At 44.8% G+C, this 27,249-nt stretch overlaps 1 protein-coding gene across 1 annotated transcript in view; it reads left to right on the forward strand.

Moving 5' to 3' along the window:
• Nucleotides 1-16,232, forward strand: part of LOC309566744 (vomeronasal type-2 receptor 26-like) — a gene marked incomplete at its 3' end in the record, with an annotated part of 381,835 nt that extends 365,603 nt beyond the window's left edge. The window contains exon 2 of the mRNA XM_082272019.1: nt 15,340-16,232. Within this exon, the coding sequence (XP_082128145.1) occupies nt 15,354-16,232 (879 nt within the window). The 5' untranslated portion in view covers nt 15,340-15,353. The remainder of the gene's footprint in view (nt 1-15,339) is intronic.
• Nucleotides 16,233-27,249: the final 11,017 nt, after the last annotated feature.

Genomic DNA, 27,249 nt, shown 5'->3' on the forward strand with positions numbered 1-27,249 from the left:
AATGGCGTCACATACGGGCCGCGCAGGCGTGGGAGGCGGTGTTAGAAGGCATAACGTGTGCCTGCAACATACGGAATGGTGTCATGAAAATATTGGCAATATCGGTAAATCCAAAGGCCGATACAGATATATCGGGAAAAGTACATATCGGCCCCCGATATATCTGTGTTGCCGATAATCGGTCTATCTCTAGTACAAATACAATACAGATTAATACAGTAGGAATCAGAGAGCCCTGCACATTAGAGCTTACAATCTAAGAGGGAGGGTCAAGGGATAGAAGAGGTAATAACTGTGGGGGATGGGCTGATGGAGAAATAAATGTACAGGTGAAGTGTTAGGTGGTTGCCAGATAGATTTTCAGGGATCGTCTGAAAGTAGACAAAGTAGGAGATATTTAGACAGATTGGGGTAGAGTATTCCAGAGGATGGGAGAGGCTCGGGAGAACTCCTGGAGGTGAGCATGGGAAGAAGTGACAAGGGAGCTAGAGAGCAGGAGGTCCTGGGAGGAATGCAGAGAATGATTTGGTTGGTATTTTGAGACCAGGCTAGTGGTGTAGCTGGGTGCCAAGTTATGGATGGCTTTGTAAGTTATGGTTAGTATGTTGAATTTAATTCGTAGGTTGAGTGGCAGCCAATGGAGGGATTGGCAAAGAGGGGTAGCAGACACAGAGCAGTTTGAATGGGGGATAATTCTCTGAATTATTAGGTCGGGGAAGTTTTTTCATATCAAGAGAGATGTACATGGAAACATTTCAGGAGAATCAAAAAGTGAAGAATACGTGATCCTCCTGATTCATTCATTCCTATTCACATTTATAGGAATGTTCCTCCCAAGACCTCCTACTCTCTAGCTCCCTCATCACTTCCTGCCATACTCACCTCCAGGACTTCTCCCGAGCCTCCCCATCTATTGGAATTCCCAACCCCATCTGTCCAACTACTGTATCTTCAACTCTATCTACATTTAGTTGATCCATGAAAACTTTTCTCTTCAGAGAAGCCTATCCTGCCTCCGCCTAACAACTGTACTTTTATTTTCTCCATCAGCTCATCCCCCACAGTTATCACCTTTTGTATCACTTGACCTTCCCTCTTAGGTTGTAAGCTCTCAGGATCAGGGCCCTTTGATTCCTCCTGTATTGAATTGTATTGTAACTGTACTGTCTGCCCTAACATTGTAAAGCGCTGCACAAACTGTTGGCCCTATATAGATCCTGTATAATACTAACAATTGGGAGACCGCCTAGTAACTTGAATCTAACCACTTTGTATTTTTAAGCAGACTTTCACAATTCCAGAACTCTTATTTCTGTATATAGTAATGTGTGTATTTCTCTCTTCCATGAAAAGCTGCACAAATATGTGAGAAGTTTTCATTACACCGACCTGACCGGAAGTGAGGTCTTCTTTAATGAGAGACAAGAAGTTCCAACTGATCTTATTTTATACAGCTGGATTTTTTTTAACAAAACAGATGTTTATCAGGTCCCAATTTCTATTATTAAAGGCCCAGACTTATCATCTGAAACAAATCTCAATATCAGTCGTTCCATCTTCTGGAAAGGAGGCAAAGTAAGAAATGAATTGATTGTTTTCTGTTTATATAATTCTATAACAATAATAATAATAAGGGATTCAGAATTCAGATTTAGAGGGATTTTTAGCCTTATTTAACCAGTTCTCTACCGGCGCATAGTAATATGACGCTGGCAGGAACACTCCGTCCCTCCGGGCAGGTGTCATAGGGCGATCAGGGACACAGCCCATCCCCGATCAGGGTAAAGAGCCAATGAAATTGGCTCTTTAGCATGTGACCGGCTGTGTCCAATCACAGCAAGTCACACGAGAGGTCTCTGTGCACGCCGCCTCATGCGCAGCAATCAGGGACAAGGCTTGTCCCTCGGACAAAGCCCATCCCTGATCAGGGTAATGAATTTGGCTCTTTGCCTCTTGACCGGCTGTGTCCAATCACAGCCGGTCATAAATGTAAACAAGGAGGGGGTAACTGACTGTTACCGGGTTCTCCTACTCACACACCGCTCCAGTGTGAGGAAGAAATTATGGAACAGTGAGTTACAATTTACTGTGAAATTTACTGTGCCCAGATTGCCCCACTGAATAAAGAGGACCTGTCACCAGCTTATCAGAGTACCTATCTGTGAGCCCATCAGAGTTCCTGTCATCAGCTCATCACAATCCCTGAGTACCTGGCTCCAGCCCATCAGAGTACTATCAGAGTACCCGAGTACCTGTCACCTGCTTATCTGAATACCTGAGTACCTGTCACCAGCTCATCAGAGCACCTGAGTACCTGTCACCAGCTCATCAGATCACCCGAGTACCTGTCACCTGCTTATCTAAATATCTGAGTACCTGTCACCAGCTCATCAAAGCACCCAAGTACCTGTCACCAGCTCATCAGAGCACCCGAGTACCTGTCACCAGCTCATCAGAGCACCCGAGAACCTGTCACCAGCTCATCATAGCGCCCAAGTACCTATCTCTTGCTTATCAGAGTTCCCGAGTACCTGTTTCCAGCTCATCAGAGTACCCCAGTACCTGTCACTAGCTCATTAGATCCCCCGAGTTCCTGATGTATGAAAATGTATGTCTTCCTATGCTTCAATGTCTCCAAAACTGCCAGAATCCTCCTCCTTCCTCTCCTCTTGTGCGTTCTGTTGCATAGGAAGAATGGTGTCTGCATAAAGCGGGCCTTGAGAGGAAAGGAAGTCCTCTTCCTCCCGCTGCTCTGCCTCGAGTGGCCTGTCCATAATACCACGCAGAGTCTGCTCCAGCAGGAACACAACAGGGATTGTGTCACTGATCCATGCATTATCACGGCTCACCGTACTTGTGGTCTCCTTAAATTGTGACAGTAAAGTGCATGCATCCTTTATAACCAGCCACTGGCATGGAGAAAAGAAGCCCAGCTGGCCTGAGGCTGACAATGTGCCATACTCACACATGTATCCATTTACGGCCCTCTGCTGCATGTGCAGCTGCTGCAGCATTGCCAAAGTCGAGTTTACCTGATGGGCATGTCACAAATCAGGCGGTTTACAGGCAGGTGGCATTTCCGCAGAATTTTAGCCAACCAAGCACTGGCTGTGTATGAGCACCTGAAATGGCTACAGACCCTTCTGACTGCTTTAGCAGATCTTCCAACCCTGGGTACCTATTTAGGAAATGCTGCACAACCAAATTGAGGACATGTGCCAGGCATAGCACATATGTCAACTTTCCCTTTCTAAGGGCAGAAAGGAGGTTTGTACCATTATCGCACATCACCATTCTTGGTTCCAGCTGTCGTGGCATGAACCATCTCTGGGCCTGCCCCTGCAGAGCTGCAGGAATCACTGCTCCGGTGTGGTTCCTGTCCCCTAGACACACCAACTGAAGCACTGCATGGCACCTTTTAGCCTGGCTCATTAAAAAGCCCCTTGAACACTTAGGGGATACCTGTGGTTCGTAGGACAATTCAGCAGAGGAGGGCATGGAGGAGGAGAAGGAGGAGGAGGGGGTAGAGCTAACAAATCTTGCATCATCACCACTAGCTGTATGGAGATGTGGCAGCACAACAAGCTGCAGCACTGAGGCCTATCTTGCATCCTTCCAAATTGCAAGCAGAGTTACCCAGTGTGCTGTGCACAAAATATAGCTCCCCTGACCATGTTTGCTGGACCACGTGTCAGCAGTAACGTGGACTTTTCGGCCGATAGCCTTGCCCAACAATGCCACAACATTGCCTTCCATGTAATGGTACATAGCTGGAATGGCCTCGCATGAAAAATACCGACTGGGAACCTCCTATCGTGGTACAGCACATTCTGCAAATTCACGGAAGGAGACAAAATCCACCAGATGGAAAGGCAGAAGTTGTAAAGCCAGCAGCTTTGACAAGCTTGCATTTAGATGCTGGGTATGTGGGTGGAAGTGACTGTTTTATTTTTTCATGGCAGCAGATGGGGAAGAGAAATGTGCCAGCTATAGTCTACGGCAGGTGGTGTGCTACTGGCAAATGTGCTGCAAGGACCTGGGACACTCTGCGCTTTACCATCATCCCTGTCAGTGGAGGCTGCTGAGAGGTCATGAGGTAAAGTGGGGGTAGACTAAGGAGAAAGGAGGAGGAACAGAATTGTGTCCCTTTTGTGTGGCTTTGAGGTGCTCTTGCCAATGGGCTGAGTGGTGGGAGGTTAAACGCCTTGTCAAGCATGTGGTACCCAAATGGCTGGTATTTTTTCCATGCTTGTTGTGCTTGAGATAAAGTTTGCAAATTGCAACAGTGCGATTGGCTGCACATATGCTAAAAAAGTCCCAGACAGCTGAGCTATGGGAAGGGTGTCGGGAGATAACAGCTCCACAATGTGATGGAATAGGGTGGCTGCTCTCTACTCCTCCATGATGGCTGCCCCATTGGGGTTGTGCCTCATGCTTACTTTCCTCCTCTGCTCTTCCCAGCAACCAAGTCACATCTGTGACCTCATCATCATCATCTCCTCCATCCTCATTACCACTGGAGACAACTTGGCATTACGCTGCGGCTGGGGGAACATGACTGCCAGTTTGTGTACCAGTGTTCTCCCCTCTCTGTAGGCTCATGTTTCTACCTTCCTCCACCTCAGAACCAACATCTGAACTAATAGCTGTGCATTGTCAAGGAGCAAGTGGCTGACGCTGTGTTCAAATAACTCCGCTGACTACTCCATGCTTGATGCTGGGGCTATGGCAGGAATAGCTGTGGACAAGGAGGCAGAAAAAAGCCATTTTGGCAGCTGCAGTGGACTGTGTACTAGTCTCTGCTTGGATGACAGAGGAGAAACTGGAAGCCACCTTTAGAATAGGGAAGCCCCCCGAAACCCCCAGATATTCCAGTCCTTGTGGGTGAATGACTATGCGGTACATTCACTTGTTACTCATTGACAAAGAAATTCAAATTCCTGCGCCATGAAAAAAGTACTTTATTAATAATTAAAAAATATAAAAAAAAAATATAAAAAAAAAAAACAATGTCTCCTGACGGTAATCCAATCTCCTACTGGGATGGCCAGGAGGAAAAGAATATTCATAACTCAGACAAGCAGGAACCTTCAAACTATGACCAGTGGAATTGATGAGCCCTACTGGTGACAACTGCAAATGTGCAGCTCGACTTTTCTGACCTTTCCCAGCTCAAGCTTCTCAGCAGCTGTTCGGTCACTGATCTTCCTATAACTTCATACTCTGCACATGACAGGGACGTGTCATGAAATCAGTGGGTCTGTGTGCAAGATCAAAAGCGGGCCCTAGGCTTTGAGGAAAATAAACATGTGGCACGCAAAGCGCGCTGTGGCGAAAAGTGGGCATGGTTTAAACTGTGGTAAACTTTGTATTAAAAAAAAAAAAAAAAAGGTAATTTTCTTTCATAATTTTTTGTTTCAAAGTTTTTAACATGGTACAAAAATGTCAAAAATATCAAATGCATGTCAAAGAGTAGATGCACCCTCCAATATGATCAAAGGCCAAGTTGTCATGAACTGAATACATACAAATCAAAAAGACCTAGCTTGACAAGCAGGCCTTTTTGATATGTATGTATTCAGGTCATGACAGCTTGGCCTTTGATTATATTGGAGGGTGCATCCACTCATAGGTGATTATTTGGGCCACCTATGATTTGGGTTCTTGGATGTTGGTAAGAGGCTGTGTGTGTGACAAGGTGGGAGGAATATATTGGAGGCTCTCTGCATGATATATTGCACTGATGGATTTATTATGAACAGGTCACATGTGGTATTTTTGCATTAGTGATATTCTGATAAGTTGGATATGACTGATGATTTTAATTAGCTGATAGTTTGAGTACTCTGAGATACATATAGAGAGGAATGGTTTTTGCATGGAATAATTGTAACACTTGTATTTGTGTGTTGTTCTGAGTGTGGCTATTGCACAATATCATTTATTTATTCTTTTTTTTTTTGCAAATAATTTTTATTTCAATTTTAAAGCATAACAGAGTTGAAAAAAAAGAACATTTCTCAACAATTTTGAACATTGTAATATCAACAGTAACAGAGTTTGTCACAATAGACATAAAGCATAAGGGCATGGCACACAGCACATTCGCTTTCGTGGGGGGAAGAGGGGACAACAATATAATTACCATTATAATCATTATAATCAAACCAAAGCTAGGACCCAGAAGTCCCAGTGAGCATTGAAGGATTTCAATGTCATTTGGTTAATTGCTAGAGCTTTCTCAAACTGGTAGTTTGATTTAAGTAGAGAGACTACATCCGTGAGATTCAGAGCATCAGGACTCTTCCACCTGCGCAGAATAATTGATCTGGCTGCAAGGAAAACATGTGTGACCCAAGGCCTGTATATGCCGGGTATGTCGTCTATTCCCAAATGGAGTAAAGCTAGGGCTGGGGAAGGTGTTATCATGCGACCAGTATGGGATGTTATGTAGGTAAACACTTGGTTCCAAAAGCTCTTCAGAGAGGGATAGAACCACAACATATGGGGCAAAGTTCCTACCTGAGAACAGTTCCTCCAGCATAGCTGAGAGTATGATTGGGAGAAACCTGCTAAGCGAAATGGTGTGTAGTACCACCTATTTGTTATTTTAAGGGTCATTTCCCAGTGGTTTGCACAGTGGTTGTATTTATGTATTGCGCTAAGTGCTTGTTTCCAGTTTCGGATGGAAAAAGTCGTGTCGAGGTCTCTATCCCACTTAAACATGTGGATGGTTTTATGGAATGCTGTATTGTCCAGTAGGGCATTATAATATTGTGAGAGTTTGGGGGTTTTGGAAGTACCGTCGTGAGTAGATCCCATAATCTACCGTCAATCAGTATGGCTCGTAAAGGATTTTCCATTAAAAAGTGAGTAATGTGGAGAATGTGATAGAAGGAATGTTGTGGGAGGTCATATTTGCGGATTAAATCGGATACCGGGATGAGAGAACCGTCATTATAGAAAGAACTGATGGATGTGATGTTCCAACGATTCAAGAGGTGTGTGGGGATATCAGGTAAGTGTTGACTGAGGAGGGACAGTGGTAAGATCGTCGTAGGTAGTATGTCTCATTCATTTGGTGAAGCTGGAGAGTGGCGCCACACTCAAAGTGAGGCTTGTATAGTGGGGGAGAGATTAGAGATGTTCCATGCTTTCCATTTGTCACTCAGGAGCAGGACCTTAAGATCTGCAATAGGGGCCGCGTCTCTCTTCAGATCCACCCAAATCGGAGTTTCCGAGTTAGTGACCCAGTAGCGTGTTTGAGCTAGGATTGTGGCCCAATAGTAGGTGGGAATGTCAGGAATGGAGGCGCCCCCTTACCAGAATTGAGAAAGCGCAGCGTGGACGCTTGCCATTCCAAATGTAGGTTGTCATTGATCTAGACAGTTTAGTGAGGTGTGTCATTGGGAAATGGATGGGGAGTGCTCTAAAAAGGTATAACAATTGAGGCAGAATGAACATTTATTAAGCAGCCACCCTACCGCTCCAAGAGAATTGATGGAGAGATCATCGTTTGTCTTCGCAAGGATTCTATTCACGTTAATCGGCAGTAGCCTAGATGGGTTGGCAGGTAGGTCAATGCCTAGGTAATGAATGCTGTCTGTAGACCAGGGGGTTGGGATGGAGGATTGGAGGATTGACTGGGTTTGGGGAGGCACTCCCACATTAAGGACCATGGACTTGGACGCATTAAGCTTGTATAAAGAAACCTTACTAAAGGATTGGAGTGTGGCGTATGCCGCTGGGAGTGATGTGGTCGGTTGTGTGAGCATCAATATAATATCATCGGCAAACAGGTTAATTTTGTGGTGATAGGATGGGAGTTGGAATCCTGTGATGTGAGGGTTGGAACGGATGGTCTCTGCTAAAGGCTCAATGACCAAATTAAAGATCGTTGGGGACAGAGGACATCCCTGCCTAGTACCGTTCGATATGCTGAATCTTTTGGAAAGTATGCCAGAGGTGTACACCTGTGTCATCAGGGAGGAGTACAGTGCTGTAATAGCGGAAAGTATGGGGCCCGAGAATCCAAATTTTTGTAGAGTGGCTCTCATATATCCCCAGTGAACCCTATTGAATGCCTTTTCGGTGTCTAGAGTGAGTAGTATAGAGGGGGTCTTGGAGGTTTGCGCTAAGTGCATTACACCCAGTAGTCTCCTTGAGGCATCCAATGTTTTCCTGCCTGGAGTGAACCCCATTTGGTCTCTGTGGATGAGTGTAGGCAGCATTCCTTGGATACGTTTGGACAGGATACGGGCGTATATTTTGGCATCCGAATTTAAGAGTGAGATGGGGCGGAAATTTGCTGGCGTTGTGGGATCCTTGCCTGGTTTGTTCAGAGTGACTATGTGGGCTCCTAAGATGTCTGTAGGGACCTCCATAGCTTTATTATACACTGCAGTCATGGTGGGGCCTATATGTTGGATGAAAAGTTGGTAAAATTTGTTGGAAAATCCGTCAGGCCCGGGTGATTTGCCTTTCGGCAGGGAAGAAACACTAGATTGGACCTCAGCTAACGTGATTGGGGAGTAAAGAAGCTGTAGTTGTGGTTCTGAGAGAGATGGAAGGGATACAGCATTAAGGAAGCGGTCTATGTCCGCTGCTGTCAGTTGGTGTCCAGAGGGATTGATTTGGAGATTGTACAGGGCGCTATAAAAGTCGGTAAACTCGTCCGCTATGGCCTGTGGATGGGTGATTTTAGCCTTAGTGGAGGGATGCAACAGATAGGGAATTCTAGATTTTGCCTGTTTATGTTATACTTGGTTCGCTAGGAACCTGCCAGCTTTATTCTCTTGAGAATAATATTTTTGTTTTAGGTAGTGGAGATGTTTGTCTGACTGTTCCAAAAGCAGGAGTCGGAGTTCCTGTCTAAGTTTAATAAGGGCAAGAGAGTTAGAATCAGTGGGATTCAGTTTGTTGTCAGCATCCAGTGCATGAATCTTGTTTGTTAGGGAGGAAACCTTATCTTTCCGCTGCCTCCGAAGCCGTGCCTGCTGCTGAATGCACACCCCTCTGGTGAAGGCTTTTTGTGCACCCACGGGTTGGAGACCGATGGCTCGTTAATTTGGAGGAATTCCTGCAATCCTTCAGAGATTTGGGCCTGACATCCCTTATCCTGTAACATGCGTAAATCGCATCTCCATACGTATGCGCTATTACTCTTTGCAGACTCCTCTACGGTCAGTTACACCGCAGCATGGTCAGACCAGGTGATGTCCTTGACCACAGAGGAGGATGTTTTATCCAACAGATACATATCAACAATAAACATGTCCAATGGGGGGATAAGAAAGGTGCCTAGAGGAGAAAAAAGAGTAGTCCCTCTCTGTGGCATGATGACATCTCCATTTTTGACATCATAATTTTTCAGAGTGCAGGAGAGCCCCCAGTGACTGTTGTCGGCCCAGGGGGGACGCTGAGGAGTCCAACCCAGGGTCGACAACAGCGTTGAAATCCCCACATAACAATAAGTGACCACTTTTAATCGTAGATACTTGCTTGAGAAGCCTACGAAGAAAACAGAGTTGGTGGGAGTTCGGAGCATAGACATTCACCAAGGTAAGTGGGAGATTGTTAATTTCGCACACTGCTATGATGAATCTGCCGTCGGGATCCAATACAGTTTTATGGAGTCGGAACGTGAGGGAGTCTCTACATGCCAACATGACTCCTCTCTTCTTCTTGGTGCTGGATGCAAACAGGGCTTGTGTGAAGTTCTTGTGAACACATTGGGGATGGTTACCGTCCTGGAAGTGGGTTTCCTGAACAGCTAGCATGTCTGCCTTGTGTAAAGTGGCCTCCTTCCATAGGGATTGACGTTTTGCTGGGTGATTCAGGCCATTGGCGTTAATGGATAGTAGCTTAATGGTCATAATAAGTGAGCGGGGAACCGAGATGCTGAGTACAGAGGGTACATATCAAGGTTACGTAGTGACAGGGTTTAGAGCTTGTGCCATGAAGTAAAAAGTTAGTCATGAAATCCGGTATTGTTGAGAAAATAAGAAGGAACAAAAGGAAGACTGAAATAAATTGCAAAAAATGGTCTCAGCAGTCCAGGAGCAAAAAAAATTGCGAAAGGAGGGCCAGGAGAGAGAACCTCTTTCAAAGGCCATGGACATATTCCGTGGAGTTTCAGAAGTGGTTGGGGCTGGATTGGGTTGACGAAGGCCTGGAAGGCCGTTTGCGGGACACCACCTGCCAGTCACTGTCCATTGGGCGCAGAGGAGAGGAGTTGGAGGGGGAAGCTTGTTCAGCCGGGAGAATGTTCCACCTTCTTAGCATGGTGAGACCTTCCTCCAGTGATTTAATAGACACCGAGGATCCTCCATACGTAACCAGGAGAGTTGAAGGATATCTCCATTTGTGCTGCACTTGGTCTTTTCTCAGAGCCTTTGTGATGGTAGATAGGTTTCGCCTGGCCTGCAGCGTATGTTTGGACAGATCAGGCAGTAGTTGCACATTACAGTAGGGTTCTGGTAGGTGATTAACTTGCCTGGAGGCTAGCATAATTTGGTCTTTAGCGTGAAAGAAGTGTACCCTCAATAACACGTCCCTAGGTACATCCCCTGCCAGGAACGCTGGTTTGGGCAGCCTGTGAATCCTGTCTATAAGGAGTTCCGAATCTGGCATAGAGGAGACCAGTATCTTGAACAGGGAAGTAACATGTGACAATAGCTGGTTAGGAGATACTGATTCTGGAATTCCTCTTAGTTTAATGTTGTTACGTCATGAGCGATCCTCCAGATCTGCCACCTTATTTTTCAGCCAAGAGATTTCATCCGTTTGATTATTCAATCTATCAATGATTGAGTTAATAGAATCAGCGTGTGTGTTTGCAAACTGTTCAACCAGGTCAATTCTGGAGCCTAAGGATGAGATCTCTGCAGTGATTTGCTGTGTCTGAAGTTGCATATCAGCCTGCATTGAGTCTCGCAGTGAAAATAGCATATCTTTCATGGATGATTCTGAGATGGGGTTCCCCCCTGTAGGATATGAGGTGAATGGGTCGGCAGGAGGAGGATTTTGGGCCACAGATGTGAGGTGGGAGTAGGTAACTTCCATACCTGGTCCAGCCTGCGATCGTGGAGGCGACTCCCTCCGCTGCTTGTTTTTAGCAGGGCTCCTGGACGAAGGCGATGGGGGTGACGGTGACCCTGAAGATTGCCCGCTGTTCGGATTGCCGATCATGTTCAGTTTGGCGAGTGGATCGTTCCCCTGCCTGTTGCTCTGCATGCTCCCCGGGCCTCCGCCGCCATTTTGGTGGAGACCGGAGCTCTGTGATATGAAGAATCCTGACAGCTTGTTCAACTGACCGGTCTCTTTCTTCTTGTGGGTCATGCCGGCGTCTTCTGTGGGAGTGCGCAGAGTGGATCAGTGGGTTGTTGGAGCCGTGAAAGCCCTAGTAGCGGCGTATGTCCTGGGTGGCCGTGTGTCCTGGGTGGCCGCGGCGTATGTCCTGGGTGGCCGTGCAGAGCTGGCTCAGAATGCTGCCATCTTCCGCGCCGGTAGCCACGCCCTCTATTTATTTATTTATTAACACAATTTCACTTTATTTCATGATTTCAACAACAAATGCAGTAATATAATGTGAGGTTGTTTAGGTGCAAACTGTTCTTGCAATTAGTTTTTTTTTTCTATTGTAGCACCCTCCTAGATAGGTGCTAGGTAACAGCTTAGTTTTTGGCTCTGCCTGCTTATCAGGAGAGTCTGATTGTTAGTTTTGCCTGTTGCATGTGTCCATGTGTGATTCACTTGGTCTAAGGGAGTGTCCCCGCTGTATCCAATAGGGAAGCCTGTTGGACAGTGGAGGAAACCCAGCCAGAGACACACAGGCTCGTGTGATAGTCCCAGTGGGAGGGCACAACCACAGTGCATCCTGGGATTGGTCATAAAAGCCAGGGGCACATGTGACAGGGCATCTTTGGGCGGGAAGCCAGGTCCCAGGAGGAGGGTGACCACTGTCTCTCCTTCTGTCAGCAAGGAAAGTGGTTACAGGCAGTAGGTCTAGTGAACTAGGTGTGGTGCTGAGCCAGAGAAGTCCAGAGGATACTGAATAGAAGCAAGTGGCAGAGCGACCTGAGGAAAAACAGTGTCTGTGAGTACCAGGGAGCTTGCCAGGGGTCTGCCCAGAAAGGGGACCACTCCAGGGAGAGTCAGTGGACAGAAGCTAGCACACACAGCGAGTAAGAAAGGGGGTGCCAAGTTAGACCCTGAAGAGTAACCTAAGATATAGCTTGCCTTTCATACCTTCACTTCAATGGCAAGGTGAAGCAGTGACCTTGCCGCACTCAACACAGTTAGAAGTCCTCAAGATTGTGCATAGTTGTCAAGTTGGAGTATCCCACTCCTCCCTTTCTCCTATCCAAGTTTTATTAAAAAAAACAAATCCCCTGGACTGTTCATTGACTGAGCCAAGGACTTAAAGTGTCAAGATTAACAGACAGTTGCTATGGGTAACCCAGGGGAATCCATTCTCTGCAGCTCCCAAGGGGGCAGTGCTACACTATTAAACAATACAGCCGTTTGGTGTGAACAAAAGCCTTCCCCAGAACAAATAGGACCAAGACCAAAGGCACAGAGAAGTTTTTTTCTATCTATGCTGAAACATGTATGGTACACGTAAAGCATTTTTGGAAACATCTATAAGTGGATCTAAGGCCACATTCGAATCAGCCCCCAATACCAGTATCCCCTCAGTGAAGTTATTTAGCTCGTCTAGGAGGGATTCAATGAAGGATATGTGATTGGTGTTGTTCGGAGCTTAAACGTTGACTAACATAACCAATGTTCCCCTTAAATACCACCAGAAATTTCCGTTGTGGATTAGCTAGCATGTCTTGGTATTTCCAGTTTGATTGTTTGGAGATGACAGTAAAAAGTAAATGTTGTGCTTTGAGCATCCACAACTTTAAGCTGAATCAAGATAAGATAAAATAAAATACAAAAATAAAAAAAAAAAAATCTGAAAACCCCCAAAACATCACCCCGAAACCAAAACCCTCTATTTTTAAACGGAATCCTTGCACCAAAAAAAAAAAAGGAGTTTAACCCAAAACAGAGACATACAATAGATATCAGTAAACACCCCAGATGGAGGAAAACCCCAAAATATTGTCCCTGAATGGATTTCAGACCAGCAGAACTCTACCCATGGTGGAGGCAAACCCAAACCTGATTCCAATTTGTAACACTTTGTTTGTATATTCTAATGAGATTTGCTGGACATTTACAAAATAATAATAATAATAATAATAATGATATCTGATTTCAGCCTCCTGTATCTCGATGCTCAGATCCCTGTTTACCTGGCAGCAGGAAAAAGTTTGGATCTTCAATTCATAAATGTTGCTATGAGTGCGCCTCGTGTCCGGAAGGAGAGATCTCCAACATTTCCGGTAGAGTTTGTATTTGTTAGTAAGTTATTGTTCACATTCTGCTATATAACATTCCCCAAAAAAAAAAAAAATAAATAAAAATATATATTTTTTTTAACATTTTAGGTCAATTTGTTTTCTGCTACATATTTTTGGTAAAAAAATAGCAATAAGCGTATTTTGATTGGTTTGTGCAAAAGTTATTGCGTCTACAAACTAGGGGAAATATTTATGTCATTTTTATTGTTGTTTTTTTTTTGTTTTTTTTTCACTAGTAATGGCGGCGATCTGCGATTTTTTGCGGGACTGCGAAAAATGCAAAAAGATATTTTTTTGCATTGTATAAAGTGCACCTGTCATAGCCTTACAAGTCTGCATAAATCAATGTCTGATCTGTCACAATCAACAGCAACAATATAGTTTTTTTTGGACAGCAGTATTATAAGTCTGGGGAGGGGAGTGTTAGACAGACTAGAGGATTTAGATGGAATTGACTAACACATTGAAGCTGAACTCCAGATAACACTTTTTTAGGTCACAGCAAACATTTTTTTTAAATTGCCTGTAAAGTGGTGCATTTGTGCGATGTATGGAGCCTGCTGCAGCAATACTAACATTTCTAAAGGAAAAAATGTCTTTTAAACTTGCTCGCTGCTGTAATGTATTGTCTGCTCCCGGCAATACAGATAAAAAACATGAAAAAAATGCTGTGGGGTCCCCCCCAGTCCATACCAGACCCTTTGGGTCTGGTATGGATTTTAAGGGGAACCCCACGCCAAATTGAAAAAAAAAACTGTGTGGGGTCCCCCCCCCCAAATCTATACCAGACCCCTAGCAAGCAACCTGGCTGGACAGGATAAGGGGGTGGCGACGAGTGAGCGCCCCCCTCCTGAACCATACCAGGCCACTTGCCCTCAACATGGGGAGGGTGCTTTGGGGTGCCCCCCAAAGCACCTTGTCCCCATGTTGATGGGGACAGGGGTCTCTTCCCGACAAACCTGGGCTGTGGGTGTGGGGGTCTGTGGATGGGGGGCTTATCAGAATCTGGATGTCCCCTTTAACAAGATCCCCCAAATCCCAGCCCCCCTATGTGAATGAATATCGGGTACATCGTACCCCTACCCAATCACCAAAAAAAACAAAAAAAATAAAGACAAAAGCCAGTTTTTTGACAAGTCCTTTATTAAAAAAATAAAAAAATAGTGTCCCCCGATGTAAATCTATGTCAATCACGTTGTCCGCCGCACCCAAAAAATAGAAAAAAAAAAAGAAGAAGCTCTTGTCTCTTTAGACGCTTCCCGCGTAATGAACTGTTTGAGTTTGACAGCTTTTTTATAGGAATCTGACGTCATTAGAGCCCCATAATGCACTGCTCAGGTGCAGTGAATAAAGTACTGATGTCACATCAGAAGGGGTGGAGCAACCAGGTTGTGTCCCCGCCCATTTCCTATAAAAGAGCTGTTACAGCTCCAGCAGCTTATTACGCCGGAGGCGTCTGAAGTGGCGGGAGCATTTTTTTCTTTTCTATTTTTCGGTTGCGTCGGCGGGGCAAATTTCAAGTGAACGGCCTCATTTGTTTATGTGCTCAGTGATCATATGAACGCCCGATGTTCGAGTCGAATTCTGTTAACTCGAAGTTCATTCCTAGTCCTCAATAGGCTCTTGAAGGATGCCCGACTGGCAACCTGGCAACCGAAGGACCCAGTGATATCTGTACAGGTACCCACACAGCAAATGGAATGTCTGCTACAGGTGATCTGCGACTGAACTGTTTAGCTTGCTTTCAGGAAAGGCCACCACCTTGCTCCGCCACGATGTCTTGCCCCGCAGGGAAAGGGCAGAACTCATTAACTCTCCCACAATGATAGAAATCTGATTGCTAGCTGTGTGACAAGACAAGAAAATAGATTTCTCAGAAGCTCTGACTCCGATGCTCATTGTGTTTGTATTGTTCTTCCTGCAGACAGTGAAAACTGCATGAAATGTTCTGATGAAGAATGGCCAAATGAGAAGAAGGATCGGTGTATTCCAAAATCGGTGGAGTTTCTCTCCTACACTGATGACACAATTGTTGCAGTATTTTCAGCTGTCTCCATCCTCTGTTGTCTTCTGACTGGTTTAATATTGGGGATTTTTATACATTACCAGGACACCCCCATTGTTAAAGCTAATAACCGGAACCTGAGCTATCTTCTCCTGGTCTCCATCATGCTGAGCTTCCTCTGTGTCTTCTTGTTCTTCGGCCATCCAGTAGATGAGACCTGCATGCTGCGTGTCACCTCCTTTGGTGTCATCTTCTCAGTTGCCGTCTCTTCTCTACTTGCCAAAAGTATCATGGTGTGTATTGCTTTTAAAGCCACCAAACCTGGGAGCCCCTGGAGAAAATGGATGGGAGCCAAGCTGCCCAGTGTTATCATTTGCATCTTTTCACTGGTTCAAGTAATAATCTGTGTCACTTGGTTGTCTATTTCTCCCCCCTTCCAGGATCGGAACACTCACTCTTATCAGGGGAAGATCATCATTCAGTGTAATGAGGGTTCCGTTATCGGCTTCTACTCTGTCCTGGGATATATGGGACTTCTGGCAGCTGTGAGTTTCATGATCGCTTTTTTAGCCAGGACATTACCGGACAGTTTTAATGAGGCCAAGTACATCACCTTCAGCATGCTGGTGTTCTGCAGTGTCTGGATTGCCATGATCCCGGCCTATCTGAGCACCAAAGGGAAAAACATGGTGGCTGTGGAGGTTTTTGGTATAATGGCTTCAAATTCTGGACTTCTTGGCTGTATATTTTTCTCAAAATGTTACATAATTCTGTTCAGACCTGACCTGAATACAAAAACAGTTATTCACTAATATGTATGGAGTAACACTGGGTTACCAGTAGTTATAGCATTATCTCTATTATTGGTCATTTTAGCACTTTGTTAGTGTATTGAGATTGAACACTGTTATGTGTAAACATTTATTAATTACCTCTCAGTTGGACAGTAAATCTAATTTTTGCTCTGGACACAACACTTTGGATTGGTTGGAAACCTTGTCCCCTACTGGGTGTAGTGTTTCCTCCCACCAGCCGTTACATCACTACAGAACAATGTAGTCACTTAGTGAGGATGAACCATAGAGACCTGAGGGGGGACAAAGAATCCAAAACAACCTAAAGTGTCAGGTACGAAAGCCACTCATTGCTCATCAAGAGAGGAAAGGTTTAACTCACCACCTTCCCAGAAGATACATCTTAAACATGTTCCTTTTGAAGCTGCTTGTAATGTCCTTATTTTTGTGTCCGTGTCACTTTAAATATATGGTATGTAGATGTATCTGGCTATATTAATAAATACATTTTGCTTAGTGTATTCTAAATACACTTTACAACACTTGTACCCTAGACTTTGCCAGATCCTGATATGAAAACGTCCAAAGCAAAAACAGATTTCAGGTTCTCATTGATCCATTATAAGTTTTGTTTTGAAGAAGACATTAACATCAGAATTATAACAACCAAGGATTGGCAAAGCACGCAAGTCGTGTAAAACGCGTCACCTTTTGTCCCCTGCTGTAAGCCTTGTACCATCTGTGCTTATTTTACTTAATTTTCTCCTGAATAAACATTTTTGAAATTGCATCTTATGGGAAGTACAGCCATTCCTCATTCTTTTCATCCATGATTTTCTGCAGCAGTGGCACCTTGGTTTGGATGTTTGTTCATTTCTAGCCCAGCAGACCCACCTGGAGCAGCATTACCTGTATTTTATAACAACCGAGGAGCTGAATGTGTTTTTTTTCATTTGATGTTTTCACTCATAAGAACCAATAATGTGGTATGTCTGTAATCTCCTAGATCTTATAGTCAGATGTGTGAAAGAAAGCGCTAAAAATATTAAGAAGTAACAATCACCCCAGTCCTACGGGCTTCCAAATCATACACACTAAAACCAGCGCTGTGTAAAGATAAAACATTTAAAATAACCCTCCAAAAATACTGTATATACTTGAATATAAGCCGACCTTATTATAAGCTGAGGCACCTAATTTTACCTAAAAAAACTGAAAAAAATGTATTGACTCGAGTATAAGCCTAGGGTGGGAAATGCAGCAGCTACTGGACCCAACTGGACCACCACAAGACCCAAAACAGGAGCTTCTGGCATGGTGCAGGGGCTACGAACATGGTACAGGAGATGCAGGGCTGTGGGTATGGTACAGGAGATGGTACAGGCATGGTACAGGAGATGGTTCGGGCATGGTACAGGAGATGGTACAGGCATGTCACAGGAGATGGTACACAGGCATGGCAAATGAGATGGTACACAGGCATGGCATAGGAGATGGTACACAGGCATGGCACAAATGTTACAGGCATGGCACAGGAGATGCAGTGCTGCGGGCATGGTACAGGAGAATCTCTGTACCATGCCCGTAGCACTACATCTCCTAAGGAGATGCAGGGGCTGCGGAGGAGTCTCACTTACCTTTCCACCTTGCATTTAAAAATGGCGCCGCCCGGCGCCAACACATCACCGCACATGCACCGTCTGAATATGAATCTCTGTACCATGCCTGCAGCACTACATCTCCTAAAGATATGCAGGGGCTGCGGAGGAGTCTCGCTTACCTTTCCGCCTTGCATTTAAAAATGGCGCCGCCCGGCGCCAACACATCACCGAGCATGCGCTGTCTGCCCAGGAATAGGCGAACGTGTACAGGCTATCCCGAGTGGCGGCGGCGCATGCGCACTGTCCGGGGAAAAGGTAAGTGAGGCTGTGACTCGAGTATTAGCCGAGGGGGGCTTTTTCGGCATGAAAAAACATGCTGAAAAAGTCGGCTTATACTCGAGTATATACTCGAGTATATACGGATTCTAATGCTTTGCATGCAATGAGCTATCAGAGAGCTCAGACAGTCTGAAGTCCAATATATAAATCACCAACATAATTTAGAGAGTCTATTCTCCAGTGTCTCCGAGCACAAACACGGTCGTCTGATGACTAAGAGGTAATGAGTATTGAGAATAATCGGGGGGGGGGGGGGACATTAAGCGCCAGAAATTGATAGATTTCTAATGAACTTGGTGGCTGTCATGGGACATAAGGGAAGAAGTGCGGAAGAGGGAGTGTGGAGAGGAAGGTCTCTCAGATGTTGATGCTGGGTCGATATGGAGGTGTCTTTAATCGACACTTCTTTGCCGATAAAGGCGTCCCATTTCCTGGAGAAGCCGGCTCAGGTATGGTAATCCTTAATGGCCTTATCAAGGTATTCCTTTCTCAGGAGGTTCAGTAGGTCTGATTTAACTTCTCTGATTGAAGGAGTCGTTGGCGTGGTCCATAGTCTGAGGATGCATAGAAGATGTAGTCCAAACCCCATTCAGTCTCATCTTCACTTGTATCCTCAAAGAATGTTGGCTGCCTCCCCTCAATTCGAATGGGATCTCCTCTATATCTTAAGGCCCGTACACACGTACCGATCGTCGGCATACAAACGTCGGTGGACGAAGGATCTGCCGATTGTACGCGTGTTAGTATGGTGCCTCCGACAGATGTCTGCGCACAATCCGCGGACAAAAGTCTTTCTTGCAAACATGAAAATTTTTGTATGCCGACACCAGAACGGACGATTGTTCGCCTGTCAGTACACAATTCGGCCGACAGACCGCAGATTTGCAAGACTGGGCATGCTCAGAAAATAGAAAACACAGGGAAAGTTAACCATTACATGACATCACTTCTGCAGTCGGCGGACAAAATTCTTGTGCTGTCCTTGTGCTGTCTTTGCACTTTTCAGCAGACACCGACATCCCGGGGAGAAAAGAGGAACATTTGTATGCCGACCATCGGTACGTGTGTACGGGGCTTTAGTCTCCTTAATCTTCGAAAAGTTGGCTTTCGCTGCATGGGATGAGGTTGCAAATCTATCTTCCTCATTGTTTACCTGAAAAGAAATGGAAACCCCAAAATCCCCCCATCTTGAAACAAGGGCCAGGAGAAAGGGAAGCAATGCTGGGAAAAAAAAGTATTGATACTTGCCTCACAGAGGTGATGGCTACAAGGAATATCACCTAGGTGAGAGTATAGAGAGGGGTGTCCCTAATGGGTTACAAAGACCATTTCTGAATGACAGAGAGAACCAGATTTGAATAGTGCACATCCCCTTAATGACCGGGCAATTTTTTGAAAATTGCGCAGTTGTGCGACACTGTACCCAAATAAAATCACTTCTGAACTGGAAGGATTTGCCCCCTAAATAACCAGGCCATTTTTTTGCAATTCGGCACTGCGTTACTTTAACGGACAATTGTGCGGTTTTGCATTGCTGTACCCAAATAAAATTGATGTCCTTTTTTTCCCACAAATAGAGCTTTCTTTTGGTGGTATTTGATCACCTCTGCGATTTTTATTTTTTGCGCTATAAACAAAAAAATAGCGACTATTCTGGAAAAAAAAACAATATTTTTCACATTCTGCTATATAACATTCCCAATAAAAAACATGTAGAAATCTATTTTTTTTCATCATTTTAGGCCAATATTCTGCTACATATTTGTGGTAAACAAAAATCCCAATAAGTGTAATTTGATTGGTTTGTGCAAAAGTTATTGCATCTACAAACTACGGGAAAGATTGATGTCATTTTTATTTATTTATTTTTTTTACTAGTTATGGCGGCGATCAGCGATTTTCAGTGGGACTGTGACATTGCGGTGGACAGATCGGACACCTAACTGACATTTTTGACACTTTTGAGGGGACCAGTGACATTACTACAGTAATCAGTGCTAAAAATATGCACTGTCACTGTACTAATGACAGTGGCAGAGAAGGGGTTAACTCAGGGGCGATCAAAGGGTTAAATGTATGCATAGGGGATGTTTTCTAACTGTGAGGGGTACGGGCTTGTGGAATCAACACAGAGACCTAAATAGGAGGATCACAGGCGCTCTGTGCTGGTTCCTGAGAGAGCATCTGTCTGATGTGTTTACAGTCCTTCTCTCTCCACAGGGAGTGATCGGGGGTGCCCAGGGGCAATCACGGCCACTGGCCCGGTGAGTCAGCTTCCCCGTTGGCTAATGGGGGCGTGAGCGCACCCCCAAGAGCGCTCTCGCGAACTGCCGTACAGGTACGGCGGTTCACGCATCCGAGCCAGCCTGCTGCAGTATGTCTGCGGCGGGCGCTCGGCAAGTAGTTAAAGGACTGAGGAACAGAATCTAAGCACTAGATCTTCAGCAGAGACCCCACAGACCCCTACTCTTTCATAGTAGTGAGAGCCAAACGCTGGTGCAGACCCAGTCATTTTACCACCGGCCATCACTATTTTATTATGGTTTTTATTATTTTTCCTTGTCAGGCTGTTCTTGCTCTGATAAAGCAAACCATGGCAGCGAAGGGAAGGCCACAACCAAAGTGCTTTTAAATGATCATATCTATGGATTAGTGGGTATCAAGAAAAGACCATTGGCTGGAGGTGACCCCTATGCACTTGAGGTACTAGACTGCCCTGCTGTACATGTCATGTAAGGAAAAAAGACCTAAGTTAATAGAAAAACAGTAGATAATGTGATGACAATGTGATGACAATTGAAGGGTTAGCTATCAGTCCAGGGGCATAACTACAGGGGTTGCAGGGGTTGCAATTGCAACTGGGCCCCATGCTCCAGGGGGCATGTACGGCTCCCCTGTACACCTGGATAGGAGGGGCGGTGGGGGCAGCATGTAGAGAAATCACTTTCCTACTTTTTGCTCCTGTAGCTGCAGGACAAAAATGGAGGAGATTGGTTCCTCTGTATGCTGCCCCCGCCACTCCTCCTATCCAGTTCACTTGTGTTCTGCTGCCTCTGGGCCCCTGTGTGCTCTCCTGGTCCCCCCCCACACTGTGCTCCCTTTGCTCTCCTGCTGGCTGCTGCGGGAGATGTGTCACAATAGAGAACCAGGAAGGGGGTCGGTAAATATGTAATTTACCAGCTCCTTCCTTTTCTGAATGGACAGAGTCATAGTCAGTGACATTGTAAAAAAATTAAAATAAAATGATAAAAATAATACAATTAACCGGTTAACCACTGCCTGCCACAGTTATACTGCGGCAGGCAGCCGCTCCTGCGCGAACCTATGCAGGCATACGTTGGTCACGCGCCTGCAGCTGGGGGCAAGAGGGCGCCACGCTTCCGTCCCCACTCGGCAACACGGGGAAGATGGCTCCAATTGCCGACTGACACCCGCGATCATTCCCCGCTGAGAGAGAGGGATGGTCAGCTGTTGTAAACACAGCTGACGTTCTTTTCCCTGGAATGATCACAGAGTGCCTGTGATCCTTCTGTATAGGAACACATGTCTCTATGATCATTTTACAAGCCCCTTCTCCCACAGTTAGAAACACGCCCCTAGGTACACATTTAACCCCTTTGATTACCCCTGGTGTTAACCCCTTCCCTGCCAGTGTCATTATTACAGTGACAGTGCATATTTTTAGCACTGATTAACGGCCGATGTGGACGCTCTGAGGAGTGATGAACCCCTGGACTACTGGGTGGGCAGGCTTGACCTCTGGCCAGAGCTTGCACAATTTGCAATGGAACTGTTGGCTTGCCCCCCGTCCAGTGTCCTGTCCGAAAGGACGTTCAGCGCAGCAGGGGGGATCGAGACCGATAAGCGCACTCGCCTAGCTCATGACAGTGTAGACCACCTCACATTTATAAAAATGAATGAGGCATGGATCTCTGAGGAATTCAACACAAGTGACCACCAGTAGACCATGTTTCATTCAATTCCTCATCACAGGCCACAAATATCTGCCAGACCGCCATCAACCCACAACAATTCCTGGTCCTTGTCTTCGCTAAATTCAGCGGCATAAAAGGCATTTCATGTCCATTGACTGGCTAATTTTTGGGGCCAATACAGGCCGACACTTACTGTTCTGTGTACTGTGAATGCCTACTGTACCTCTAGCCATCATATACTATGTTCTTTGCTGTCCGTTCAACCCATGTGAGCTAATTTTTGCAGCCTATGCAGGCCAACACTTACTGTTCTGTGTACTGTGAATGCCTAGTGTACATCTAGACATCATATACTACATTCTTTGCTGTCAGTTCAACCCATGTGAGCTAATTTTTGCCGCCTATGCAGGCCGCCACTTACTTCTATACTGTGAACCCCTACTGTACCTCTAGCCATCAAAAACTAAGTTCTTTGCTGTCAATTCAACGCATGTGAGCTAATTTTTGCAGCCTATATAGGCCGCCACTTACTTCTGTATATTGTGAACGCCTACTGTACCTCTAGCCATCAAAAACGAAGTTCTTTGCAGTCAGTTCAACCCATGTGAGCTAATTTTTACAGCCTTTACAGGTCGACACTTACTTCTGTATACTGTGTGAATGCCTAATGTACCTTTAGCCATCATATACTAAGTTCTTTGCTGTCAGTTCAACCCATGTGAGCTAATTTCTGGAGCCTATACAGGTCGCCACTTTCTTGTGTATACTGTGAATTCCTACTGTACCTCTAGCCATCACATACTACATTCTTTGTTGTCATTTCAACCCATGTGAACTAATTTTTGCAGCCTATACAGGCCGACACTTACTGTTCTGTGTACTGTGAATGCCTAGTGTACATCTAGCCATCATATATTACATTCTTTGCTGTCAGTTCAACCCATGTGAGCTAATTTTTGCCGCCTATGCAGGCCGCCACTTACTTCTGTATACTGTGAACCCCTACTGTACCTCTAGCCATCAAAAACGAAGTTCTTTGCTGTCAGTTCAACACATGTGAGCTAATTTTTGCAGCCTATACAGGCCGCCACTTACTTCTGTATATTGTGAACGCCTACTGTACCTCTAGCCATCACATACTACATTCTTTTTTTTTTTTACAATTAAATTTTTTTTATTTTATTGTTAGACATGTAAACAAGACAAATATTTACAATACATTACTCTGCACAAAAAAAAAAATATTATCCATACATACAAACACAAAAAAAAAAAAAAAATTATTTGGGAGAGGAAGAGAAGGGGAATATCAATAAAGCAATCTAAGGACAAAGAGAAAAAAAAAAAAAAAAATAGAATGTCATCAATTAGTAAATAAGTTCGTGCTTCTATCATTATGAAACAGGTGACATTGGCACACCTACAGCATCAATCCAGGCTGACCACACTTTATCAAATTTTTTTGGGCAGTTTCTACTACCGTATGTAAAACGGTAGAATGGAAGTGTCTTAGTGACGGCAGCTATCCAGGTTGATCGGGTGGGAGGTTCAGGTAACTTCCATCGCAAAAGGATTTCTCTCCTGGCATAAAACAGGGTATACATAATGCACATTTTGGCATATTTATCCCCGGCCACTTCTGTAAGGTTACTCAATAAAGTTACCTTTGGGTCCAAAGGAATCATAGTGTCAAAAATTTCCCCAATAGTATCCGTCACCGCTTTCCAAAAGGTTGCCAGCTCAGAGCACGACCAAACAACATGTAAAAAAGTACCAATTTCATGTCCACATCTGGTGCACAAAGGATCCTTCATAGGATATATCCTAGCAAGACGTTGCGGCGTGTAGTATGCTCTATGTAAGAATTTGAGTTGTATGAATCTGTCCCTAGCCGCTATCATTGAAGGGATATAATTATTAACCGAGTCCTCCCAATCTTCGACAGTCAGATCTGGGATGTCATCCTTCCATTTATTATAGGTTTTCTCAAGAGACTGATTATGATCTGTTGAGAGTATAAAATGTATAGCAGAGAGAGTTTTCCCTATTACCTTAAAAGTTAGCATTTTCTCCAAAGGGTCTGATTCCAAGACAACAGGGCCTTGGAACTGAGCCCGCATAGCATGACTAAGCTGGCGGTAACGAAACCCCATAGTGGGAGGCAATAAATGGGTAGACTGGAGAGCGTCAAAGCCTTGAAGTCTTCCATCTTTAATAACATGTTTCATAGTCACAATCCCTCTGGCTGCCCATAGCTGGGGATCAGGAAGTTGATACAGATGTATTAGATTAGGATTACCCCACAACGGAGTGTGGGGGGATATATGTAGAGGTGTATTATATATCGCCCGCGCCCGAGTCCATATCCGCAGCACCGTCTTCATCAGACTGGTTATTTGAGGATGTGCCCGTTCACCCCGGAAAACCAGATTACTAAGGGCCGCATAAGAGCCCAGCAATGCCGCTTCTAATGTAACTGCGGAGTTAGTTTTGGGCTGGGAGAACCACCACCGGACCGTCACCAGTACAGCCGCCCAAAAATACAGCTTGAAGTTAGGAAACGCTAAACCTCCTCTTTCAAGAGGAAGATATAACGTGCGCCTTGCGACTCGTGGAGTACGCCCGGCCCATACAAAAGTTGTCACCATACTATCTAATCTCGAAAAAAAGGTTCTAGTCATATCAATGGGGGAGTTACGAAAAAAGTACAGAAATTTCGGAAGATAACTCATTTTTAATAAGTTAATTCTGCCAACCGGGGACAAGGGAAGCATGCGCCATGACGCACACCTTTTATTTAATTGTAAAACTAAAGGGTCGATGTTATTTTGCTGGTACACATCCAGTGTTGGACCCACTTTGATACCTAAGTACACCATATCCTGTACCCATTTCAACGGTGTCTGAGTATCAATTAAAGGTACCGATGGGTGTAATGGAAAAAGGACAGACTTAGACCAGTTAATACATATACCTGAAAACCGACCAAAAATGTTGAATAATTGTAGGGCCCTATGTAATGAAGTAGAGGCATCAGCCAGATAGATCAAGGTGTCGTCTGCATATAAGGACAACTTCTCTTCAATGACCCCCACTTTAATGCCTCGGACTTGTGGGTCCGCCCGCAACATAATCGCGAGCGGCTCCAAAGCCAAGGCAAACAAGGCCGGGGATAACGGACATCCCTGTCGGGTGCCCCTCAATAGAGGGAATTTATCCGACAGGGATGAGTTAGTGCGGACCCTAGCCGTTGGATTCCCATAAAGAAGCTTAATCCATGAGACAAAGTTAGGACCAAACCCAAAGCTAGCTAGGATCTTCCAAAGAAATGGCCACTCAACAGAGTCAAATGCTTTCTCGGCGTCGAGGGAGGCGACCACACCTGCTCCCTCCCCCGACGCCAAGGCCATATGTGTAAACAATCTCCGGATATTGATATCCGTGCCCCGTTCAGGTATAAATCCGGTTTGGTCCGGGTGAATCAAATCTATAATAACACTATTAAGTCGAGTGGCCAAGATCTTTGAAAGGATCTTCCCATCTACATTCAATAAAGAGATAGGTCTATATGATGAACATAATGATGGATCCTTCCCTGGCTTAGGGATCACGACGATAACGGCTTCGCTCATTGTTTTAGGGAGTTCCCCGTCATTTAGGGAACCTGCAAGAGTGGCTAATAGATGCGGGCCCAAGAGGTCCATATGGGCCTTATAGAATTCAACAGAAATTCCATCCGGTCCTGGTGTTTTGTCAGATTGTAAGGAAGCCACCACTTCCTGGATCTCCGAGAGAGTAATAGGGGCATCTAATTTGGCCCTATCTCTATCAATTAAGACCGGAAAGTCCACTGCCTGCAAGTAATGATCCAATTCATCTATTGAATAGTTGATCCTAGTATTATATAGGGCCTGATAATAATCCATAAACTTGTGATTAATAGTTTCTGGATTAGAATGAAAAATACCTGATTGATCCTGAATATGTGCTATACTATACCCACTTGTCTGTTCCCTAGAAATTTGCGCCAGTATTTTACCGTTATACTCTCCTTGTACGAAAATACGTTGAGATTGAGAAAGCAATTTTTTCTGTGTAAGAGCTGTGCGTATTCCCATTACCTCCCTGGTCAAAGATTGAAATCGTGTATAATGAGTGGGATCTCGAGTTTGAATATACAAATTTTCCATATCTCTAGCCTCTTTTTCTTTTTGTAATAAATTTGTTCGTCTATATCGTTGGATCTTCCCAATAGCTGACTGATAATACCCCCGGGTGCAGACCTTAAAGGCGTCCCAGACCATAGCTACTGATGATGTGCCCGGGTTTATCTCCCAAAAGGCCGTTACTTGAGGCATGACTAAAAGGATTATATCAGGGTCAGAAATCCAATATCTGGATAATCGCCATAGTCTATCAGAGGGGTTACCCGATAGTTCCATATTTAAAAGAAGTGGAGCATGGTCGGAAATCCCACGAGGAAGAACCCGAATCTCCCGCACCCGAGATAGGAGTGAGCCACCTGCAAACATTAAATCAATTCGAGAAAAGGATTTATAAGTAGCAGAATGGCAGGTATATTCCCTAGAATGGGGATGGTGCCAACGCCATAAATCCGTTAACCCATAAGTCTCAGCCCATTCAGCCAGATCTGATCTGGTGGAAGAATCTCCAGTCATTCTGTCCATGTTCGAGTCTGGAACCATATTAAAATCACCCACAATAAGTATATTATCATTCTCATATTTAGCAATTTCTTTAAAGATTTTATGTAGCAGCTTGACTGAAGCCGGTGGGGGGTTATATAACCCCACCAGCAATAAAGTAAAAGATAATATCTGCAGATTGAGCAAAACAAATCGTCCATCCGGGTCGAGGGAGAGATCCAGTAGTCTAAACAGGAGAGACTTATGGATAAGAACGCTGACTCCACGAGCATACGTAGAAAAAGTAGAGTGGTAGTGATGCCCGACCCATGGTTTCTTGAGAGCCAGCGTTCGAGTACCCAACAAGTGAGTCTCCTGCAGGACACATATATGGGGATTAAACGATTTTAAATATTGGAACACTAAGGAGCGTTTCTGCGGGGAATTCAAACCCCTAGTGTTCCAAGAAATCACCTTTAAAGAATCCATCTCCACTCATAAAAACATTGTATAA

This window comes from Pelophylax lessonae (genome assembly GCF_965119305.1).
Source record: "Pelophylax lessonae genome assembly, chromosome: 1".
In the NCBI taxonomy this organism is placed as follows: domain Eukaryota; kingdom Metazoa; phylum Chordata; class Amphibia; order Anura; family Ranidae; genus Pelophylax; species Pelophylax lessonae.